Genomic DNA, 9,846 nt, shown 5'->3' with positions numbered 1-9,846 from the left:
AATATTTTTGACCTATTAAATTATGGACTCTCTCTCTCTAATTATGCCAAATACTACTAATAATCAACAAACCTAATCAAAATAAGAATACTCACCTTTTAACATTGATATACTCAATTTTTAATAAATAAACATAAACATGATTTACACAACAAAAAAATATGTTATATGCGAACACCTTACAAACACCTTGATCAAACTTAGTTACACATGAATAGATTCCGGTGTTTTAATCAGCTTAATATGGATTTCATTCCTAACAGATATCAACGCTGAATTTAATTATAATATTTTATCAAAATCAAGGAAATATATATTGGGAAAAACGCAATAGAAGGGAGAGGTGGGGATTCCAGCTTGCCACCACGGACTGGGTGACCTGCATAAATACAAAAAAAGAAGGCTGGAGTAATCATCTAGGAGTTATCTAATCATCCCCTCGAGCCACTGCACTGCGATCCAGCAAACAAGACTTTAAAATATAAAAGATTGTCTGGTTTTAAATAAGGCTCTAATTCCGAGCCGGAGGAGACCACATCACTGCAGCGTAAACCAAAACAATTTACTTGTAAATAAATTATATCTATCGATATCCTCCACTCCATCCTTCGAGGCTGCAGTATATAGTTACATACAACATAATTTTTCCTTAATTATATTACTTGGTTATTGCAGGTTAGGCTGGCTACACGCATACCAGATTATGATATTCAAAGTCTAGTGCTGATACTCCACTGGATATATGGTAACAACATGTTATTTTGGTCTGGCTTTATTTTATAATAAGGTTTTTAAGAATTTGATTTTAATTATTAATAATTATTTTACATTTTTTAAAATATTTACAGTAATATTTATAAATTAATAATTGATATTTTTTTCAGAGTAGTTATGTAGTTTTTATTTTTTATTAAATTGATTAATTAAAAATAGTTATATTATTTTTTTAATTAAATTGATTAATTAAAATTATGTTATATGAATAAGTTTTATGGGCTGAATTATGATTTTTGAGCATGTGGTATTGATAAATTATGATATTAGTTTATAATATTATAGGAAAGCCTATTTACGTATAAAAATCTTCATAATAAATCTTCGTGATTAAAAATCTAATATCTATAAAATTATAATTTGTTTTAATTTAATTATATTTTTAAATATATAAATAAATTTAATATCCTAAAAAAACTATTATACATTTAAATTTAGATATATAAATTACACCATTCAATTTTACATTTCCAACCACTCTCTAAAAAAATATTAACAAAATCAACTAAAAAAATATATCCAATAAATATCAAAACATATATTATACTTTTTAATAAACATTAACCTTCTAAATCAAATTTAAAATATGACAGTGTATCCCTAAGATTAAGTTGTTGAATATTACATAATTTACATTTTAATATTTTTAAAACTAAACACACAATTTAAGTTTAAAAATAGATAATATTAACTATTAAACTAATTCAAACACAAACAGTTTATTAATTAAATTATAAAAATAAAATATTATTTTATAAAATCTATGAGAAAATGTTTCCAACGAAATAATGATAACTATTACAAACAGCCAGATGCCAAAGAAGTTCTTATTATTAGTACTGCAACATTTCCTTACACAGGAGAAGTAGCCACCGCTCTACATATGGCCACCAAGCACAAGAAATACGGCCTTGTCACTTTTATAAAAAAAGAGAACAAAAGACACTGAAAGAAGTGAGCGACTGGACTGAAGTGCTAAGATCAGGGACACTTGGGCTTGCCGGCTGCGGACTTCATATCTCTGTAGCAGGGGCACTCATCCTTGTTGCCATAGTGACCGCTGGGAACACAACCAGCACATTTATTGCAACAAATATTGCAGTACTTCATGCACCGCTGCGGGCGGGCTTTAGCATTCTCGCACCTAGTATTGCATTTTCCATTGCAACCTGTTAACACACAGACAAACAAAAAAAATTGACAATAACCATTGTAAGAATCATAATGTATAATATCAATGAAATAATGAATGAGTTTCAGATCTTGCAGTAATAAGAAAAATCTTAACACCTTCATATATTTAAAAGGGATTAAGATTAAGCCTTCATAACTTTATACTGGAAATTTATACACCCACTTTTAAAATTACCAACTTTGCCTACTCATTAGTCCACTCCTAGATGCTGGAACTTACCAAAGTTATCAGGGCCAGGGATGGCTCCTTCCTTCTCATTGTCTGCAACTGTGATGCTGGTTGCCTTCTGAGTGAATAAACTACTGTTAGTGCTACTATTTTTGTTTAACAGAAATTATTGGTTTACCTAGAAAAAAAAAACCAACTGGCATACAAAAGCCACAACACATTAATAGTAATGATAATATTGTGATGAATATGAAAACCTACTTGGCATGAAATAGCGAGCAATAAAGCCAGCAGGAGGAGGCTGGCATATACTGCTTTCTTCATCGTCATCTCCATAGGCGCCTCGGCTCTTAGGAAAGACTCTCTCTTTCTGTGAGATAGAGATAGGGAAGTTGAGTAGGGTTTCTAGGTCGAGGTGGGTATTTATAGAGCTTGCCAGGCCATCAATATTGATACAGGATGGCCACATGACTAGTATTTTTTTCACTATTGCGTTGGATTTGCTGTGAACATGGAAACTTCGCTTGACTAGAGTCACAAATATTTTATATCTGTCCTGTGATGGCCAATGGCACCATTTCCCACAAAGCAAAAAATAATGTGCCAGTCTAACTTTTATAAATTTTGTTTTCTATCATTTTTTAATATAGGATTTTTGCCTGGTTGGATTTTGTTTTCTATCATTTTTTATAATTTTGAATTTTAGCTTGGTTGAATTTTGTTTTCTATTATTTTTTAATTTAGGATTTTAACTTGTTTAGGTAGATTTTGGTTTTTAAATTATATTTTTAAATTTTATACCCATTAAATTTACAATTTTAACAATTCTTTAAATTAACTTACATTAAAATAAAATTATATTACACTCAACAAAATAATAAACCATTCAGAAAAATACAATTAAACAACAAAATAATAAACAACTCAATACAATTAGATAACAACAGGTAGAAATCTAAAATAATCAAAACTTAAAAAAATTACACTCCACTCAAAATATAGGCAAGTTGCCCAGAAAATACAACTAAATAGCAAGTTGAGGAAGAGCCCATAAGGTATGTCAAGTTAAAATCTGTTAATATTTCCTTGTATATATCAGCTAAAAATGAGCATGCAACTTTAGAAAGAATTTGGTGGGTGGAAAAATGAACATGCAAGTTTAGAAAGCATATGGTGGGTGGAAAGCATATGGTGGGTGGAAAGTGTTTGGGTCTTAATTTTTTTTTAAATTTATATGGGGGTATTTTTAAAGTTTAATGATTACATGTTTTTATTTTATTTTAGTAAATTTTAATAAAGTGGTTATTTTTTATTTTTAAGTATATAAATAAATTTAAATTTTGAAAATGGTAAAAAGACTTTATTTGAAACTTAGATTTATTATTTAAATAATTTTCAATAAAAAATTAAAACAAAAAATTATTTCCTTACTATATAAAATGTTTAAATAAAAACAAAATTAAAATAATAAAATATTTCTTCACTATCTAATATGTCAAGATTAATATTTTTCAATTTACTTACAAGATCACAGTCATATAATAGATATTTAATGATACATTTCATATTAACAAAATAAAAACAAAACAAAACAAAAACAAAATAAACAGACATAAAAATTAACTAATAATAATAATATTTTTAATCATGGAGAATTTTTGAGTTGCAAATAGGTTTTTTAATAATATTATGAGTTAATATCATGATTTATTAATATTATACTCACAAAAAATCATAAATTAATTATATGAATTTTTTTAATTAATCAATTTAATTAAAAAAACAAAAAGAATAACTATTTTTAAAATAAATCTCAATTTTTAACATATGACTATTATTGAAAATATTCTAAAATATTATTTAGAAATCAAATCTCTATCTATCACTTTATGTTAATGGTTAAATTAAAATTTATAAAACCTTATTCCAAAATAAACATATATATTTACCAAACAAATAATAAAAATATATATTTATTATTAAAACATCAAAAATTATATATTTAATTAGTATTAAAACATCTTTACGCTAAACTCAAATAATAAATAATGTTTACATTCAATTACATCTAATTGATGGATGAAAGTATTCAAAAGGAAACTCTCATGTAACAATACAAATAGTTGTGGGCTGTAATGACAACTTAGCCTTTTCTCCCAAGCATATTTTCAATTTAAGTGTGCACGCAAGAAACTGCGCTAGTTAGAACAATTCCTTTTTCTCGCAACTGATTTCATATAAGTTCTCTAAAAAATTAGAACATTATAACTTTACGATTATTCAGAATTTGGGTATTAATTAAATATAGCGGGTCTATTAACTTATAATATATATAAAAGTTTTGACTGAATCTAAATCCTACTCATAAAAATCTAATTTGTGATATCATTAAATTTTATTAAAAGATTAAACTAGCATTTGCACCACATGTTGCAAAGGAAACGCCATAAGGCGGTATAAGAAATAATAGCATAAAAGAAGAAATTTTCGTACAAAGTTATCTGAGTATGTTTCTAGTTGCAAACCATTAATCATTAACCCCAAACGCATACTCTCTAGATGACAAAGAGAGTTTAAAAAGTGGAATGTTATCATTCATGTTTATATTTTGAGCCCATTAAAAAATCACCGATTACGAGATTTCACAATTAAGAGACTTCACAATAAGGAAGTCCCCTTTTAGAGGATTTGTAATGTTTGTGTCATGTAAAGCACCCCGACATGTATGTAATATTTACAACATAAAAATGCTACATGAGTGGCATAAGAAGGAAAGTGTGTTGATACAAAGCTACTCTTTGTTTTACACTTTCACCCATGAAGAAATGTCAAAACAAAGCAGATAGGAAGGTACCTTATAAAGAGTCTAGGTGTTTTAAGCCTTGATGAAGGCCACATTCCTCAGAGTCACAAGTCAAAGATTTGGAATTTATTAATGAGAGTGAATTCAAGGCTTTGAACTCTACAATATGAATACAGAGAAACACTCCTTTCGTCCACTTTGTGACTTATTATCAAGATAAAACATAGGTGTATAATGTAATCATGAAGACAGATCAATGTCAAGACAAATAAAACTGGTGTTCTTTGTAAATTGTCTCTGTTCTTCTAAACACATGCACACATGCAATACCCAACTTTTTGTTGGTATTGTTGCATAACTACTAGGTTTTTCCCACGCCTACCTTGCATGAGGAATTGATCACAAACCAAATATAAATGTCATTTTCTGCTAAATTTATCATGCAACCCAGACTATCCATCTTGCCAGCAGAAGACAAATAATTAGGCCAATAGGCCTTCCTTTGAAACAGACTTTCGTCGTCCTTTTCATTCTCAGGTCGACACGTGGCGTGAAATTTGGGTCCAGCGAAACGCGATTTGCAGAGGAAGGTCGGGCATTCAGGTTGACACGTGGCGTGAAATTTGGGTTCCGCCCCCTTGCCTCTGGAAGTTGCGTCACTGGCCAGACTCCGGTACCTCCACCTCGGCGGAAATTATTTCTACGGTTCGATTCCTGCTTGCTACGGAAACCTGACGAGTCTCCACTACCTGGGCCTCAACGGAAATGGCCTCACCGGTAACTTGCCGCCGGAGCTCGGCAAACTCGCCGAGCTGCGATACCTCTTCATCGGCCACTACAACAATTATTCCTGCGAGATCCCGCCTCAGTTTGGGAACTTAAAGAAGCTCATCCGACTGGACATGTCTAACTGCGGGCTCACGGGTTCGATTCCCGCGGAGCTAGGCAATCTGAGCTCGCTCGACTCGCTCTTCCTCTTCTTGAACGTCCTGTCGGGCCCCATTCCTCCCCAGCTCGGCAATCTGAGAAACCTCAAGTCGTTGGATCTTTCATTCAATGAGCTGACTGGACAAATCCCGGAAGAATTCAAGAACCTGGTCTCGCTCACGCTCCTGAATCTGTTCCATAACAGGCTCCATGGTGGAATCCCCGATTCCATCGGCGACCTGTCGAACCTCAAGGTGCTGAATCTCTGGAGCAACCTTGGGGTCCTGCAAATCTCTTGTCATTATTTAATATCATCTTCGAACAATAATAATTTGCAGAAGAATGTTGTAAGTCATCACCGTATTATCTGCTTTCTTACTATTTTCTTGCATTTTTTGTGTCTTTATTTATATCTATTGATGCTTCTGCAGGTTGATGAAGGTGGAGAGTGCACTACTGAACAGAAGAGAAGCAGCGATCAAGCCGGGCTTTCCAATGCGGCTTTCAAGAAGCCTAGAACAGAATCTTTTTCGGGCCCTCCGATGAAGGTCACAAGCTCGATTCCCACCCGGTGTAGTAATAACCTTAAATTTTACTAATTAAAGAGGCTTCTGCCCAAGGTTTTCTTTAAAGGTGCAGGTGCGCAAAGAGAAGCTAGGGGAACGCATTACGGCGTTGCAGCAACTCGTCTCGCCATTTGGAAAGGTAAAATCTTGAATTTTCAGCATTTCAATCTTCAGTTTTCAATATCTAATTTCAGGGAAAAAAAAGAAACCTAGCCGGTAGACATGTATGAACCTATTTGTCTCACGAAAGGTTATGTTTTATGTCCTAATCTTGATTTTGCAGACCGATACGGCATCAGTTCTTTTTGAAGCCATGGGATACATTAAATTCCTGCAAGATCAGGTTCAGGTACGAAGTCTGCATTTTTTACAAGTTTTATGGAAAATTTTCTGACTCTTTGTAATTTCTATAAGATTGTCACATGAAAATAGAGTTACTACAGAGTGTGATACAGACAGCTTAAATTCTTCGAAATACATCAAATATTTTTCAGTTTCAATATTAAACAAGCTTCGGAATTTGTTTCCCACCAAGCATGGATTATCATAAAATATAATGTTTAGAGAAATTATTTGTGACAAAAATGATCATTTTTTTAAACTTATGCAACATAGACGGTCTTAGTCGCCAGCCTTCTCCATTGCTTACCTCGAATTTTCTCGTTCCTTTACACAGGACAATTAAAACAAGAAATAGATTCTTTGGTTGAAATTTCTTTGGAGATTTGATCAGTTAGGGTTTCTTCTTCTGTAGCGATAAAATTTACAAAGCTTTGCTATAATCCTTTATAATCCTTTTGAACCTGTGCCGTGTTTTGCAGGTATTGAGCTCACCTTATCTCAAAGGCATTCCCTCCAGCCAGAAGGTAATTCAAATCTTCTTCCCATCTTACTGAGGTCACAACGTTTTTCATTTTTAATAAATTCCGCTAATCAACAATGAAATGCTCTCTGCAAATTTTGAGAAAATGAACCTCTCGATGTACTGAAAAATAACACATACGAGAGGTTGAATTTTATTTCAGTATGCATCCCCTGTTAAGTAGGTGTCTGGACTGGTCCCCTAATGCCAGAGGGTATCGAAGTTTCCCCGGGGCTGACGCAGCTGACTGTCTCCAATAATATGCTCAGCGGACCCCTGCCTCGGACTATAGGTAAGTTCGTTGGTTTAACAGAGATTTTGCTTAATGGAAATGAATTCACAGGACCTATTCCTACTGAGATTAATGAACTGAGACAACTGAGCAAGTTGGATTTCAGCAACAATAGATTCTCGGGGCAAATCCCAGATGGGATAAGCCAATGCAAGCTTTTATCATATATAGATTTGAGTAGGAATAATCTGAGTGGCCCAATTCCTTCCACAATCACCAGTCTGGGCATCCTTAATTATCTGAATATCTCGCGGAATCATTTCTCTGGAAGCATTCCTAATGAATTAGAGCAGATGCAGAGCTTGACTTCTGTGGATTTCTCCTACAATAATCTGTCTGCTGTTGTACCAAATGGTGGCCAGTTCACTTTCTTCAATGCAACTTCCTTCGTTGGGAACCCTGGATTGTGTGGGCTGTATCTGGGACCTTGCACAGTTCAGCCCAATTCGCCGCATGCTCATGTTAAGGGTTCTTTGATTTCTTCCACTGTAAAGCTGGTTCTGGTCATAGGTTTGCTATTATGCTCACTGGTTTTTGCCTCTGCTGCCATCATCAAAGCCAGGGCTTTGAAGAAAAGCAATGCTTCAAGATCCTGGAAGCTAACAACATTCCAGAGGCTGGACTTCACCTGTGAAGATGTCCTGGAGTGTTTGAAAGAGGAAAATATTATTGGGAAGGGAGGAGCAGGGGTTGTGTACAAGGGTTCGATGCGGAGCGGTGAGGAATTTCCAGTGAAGAGGTTGCCTGGGATTGGAAGAGGGTCTTCTCACAACCATGGTTTTGCTGTAGAGATTCAGACTTTGGGCAAGATTCGACATCGCCATATAGTGAGACTGTTGGGGTTTTGCTCAAATCAAGAAATCAATCTGCTTGTTTACGAGTACATGCCAAACGGAAGCCTGGGAGAGTTACTGCATGGGAAGAAAGGTGGGCATTTACAATGGGCTACCAGATACAAGATTGTTGTTGAGGGAGCTAAAGGGCTCTGCTATTTACACCATGATTGCAGCCCGATTATAATACACCGTGATGTAAAGTCCAACAACATTCTCTTGGATTCCAATTTTGAGGCCCATGTAGCCGATTTCGGCCTTGCAAAGTTTTTGCAAGATTCTGGGGCTTCGGAATGTATGTCTTCCATTGCAGGTTCCTATGGTTACATTGCTCCAGGTAAACAATCAAGCTTATCTCCTTGCCTTTAATATTATTTCAATGTGAAATTTCCATGCCCTCTGTTTCTCTGAAGAGAATCAATTAGATGAAGGCTGTTGATGGATCGAATGCTTATATGTAAGTTCTCATACAGTATTTTTCTTGTGTTATTTTTTCAGAATATGCATACACGCTGAAAGTGGATGAAAAGAGTGATGTTTATAGCTTTGGAGTAGTGCTGCTGGAACTAGTCACTGGTAGAAGGCCGGTGGGGGAGTTTGGAGATGGTGTAGATATTGTTCAATGGGTAAACAAGATGACTTAACTCAACCAAGGAAGGAGTTTCAAACATTTTGGACGAGAGGCTGTCTTCAGTTCCTTTGCACGACGTTATCCACGTTTTCTGTGTGGCAATGGCATGTGTTGAAGAAAATAGCGTAGAGAGGCTACCATGAGAGAGGTTGTTCAGATGCCCAGTGAAATTCCAAAGATCAAACCTTCTGAAAATCCCCTACCTGCTTCAGAAGGAGATGAATCCCCCCAACAAGCCGGTGCTGCCCACCCTCCTGATCTCCTCTCTATTTGAATCCATTTTCAAATTTTCATTGTTAGGATACATGGTCAGTGCCAGTTAATATTGTCAAAATTCATACACAGAATATCAGTTAGCAATCGCCACCTCAAAATTCCTTTCAGGAGGGTGATTAATTTACTCAGATAGCAATCGCCACATCTAAAGAAAAGTAATTACACAATGATCCAGTGCAAGATAACAAGGTTTTCCACAGACCAATTATCTCTTCTAGAAAAATTCAACAATTTCAATTTAATAATCATATCGGCCTCTCTTTGTACCTTTTGGAACAATTGCTAGTCAGTATAAACTATGAGCATGAACAATATGAGCAGGAATAAGGCACTTGTCACAACATGCATATTGTTCCATTTCTGCAAGTACAACTGTCCACCTGAATACAAAGAAACACTCCTACGCTCCTTTAGTCCACTTTGTAACTTGTTATCAAAATAGAGGATAGTTATATAATGTATTCATGAAGACAGATCAATGTCAAGACAAACAAAGGTGGTGTTCTTTGTATGTTGTCT

At 34.4% G+C, this 9,846-nt stretch overlaps 1 protein-coding gene and 1 pseudogene across 3 annotated transcripts; one reads left to right on the top strand and one right to left on the bottom strand.

Moving 5' to 3' along the window:
* Nucleotides 1–1,616: 1,616 nt before the first annotated feature.
* Nucleotides 1,617–2,559, bottom strand: LOC149182411 (peamaclein-like). Of its 2 annotated transcripts, none has more exons than XM_089418506.1 (3): nucleotides 2,399–2,559; nucleotides 2,189–2,252; nucleotides 1,617–1,943 (listed from the first exon to the last, which is right to left on the bottom strand). In XM_089418506.1, the coding sequence occupies exons 1-3, from the start codon at nucleotides 2,471–2,473 to the stop codon at nucleotides 1,756–1,758; spliced, it is 327 nt and encodes a 108-aa protein (XP_089274632.1). In that variant the 5' UTR covers nucleotides 2,474–2,559; the 3' UTR covers nucleotides 1,617–1,755. The 2 variants fall into 2 exon arrangements, with proteins under 2 accessions (XP_089274632.1, XP_089274631.1); XM_089418505.1 differs by having other exon boundaries at nucleotides 2,189–2,255; nucleotides 2,399–2,556.
* A 3,004-nt stretch (nucleotides 2,560–5,563) lies between these two features.
* Nucleotides 5,564–9,398, top strand: LOC149182410 (uncharacterized; annotated as a pseudogene). The gene is made up of 3 exons (XR_016256762.1): nucleotides 5,564–6,443; nucleotides 7,480–8,757; nucleotides 8,919–9,398. The product of XR_016256762.1 is annotated as an uncharacterized LOC149182410 (transcript).
* The last annotated feature ends 448 nt before the right edge of the window (nucleotides 9,399–9,846 follow it).

The sequence above is a fragment of the Pinus tabuliformis genome, chromosome 3_2, assembly GCF_031772625.1.
Source record: "Pinus tabuliformis cultivar Carrire ecotype Pingquan chromosome 3_2, CPIR1, whole genome shotgun sequence".
NCBI classification, from domain to species: Eukaryota; Viridiplantae; Streptophyta; class Pinopsida; order Pinales; family Pinaceae; genus Pinus; species Pinus tabuliformis.
The sequence above is the reverse complement of the archived record's forward strand: the minus strand, read 5'-3'. Positions and strand labels throughout refer to the sequence as shown.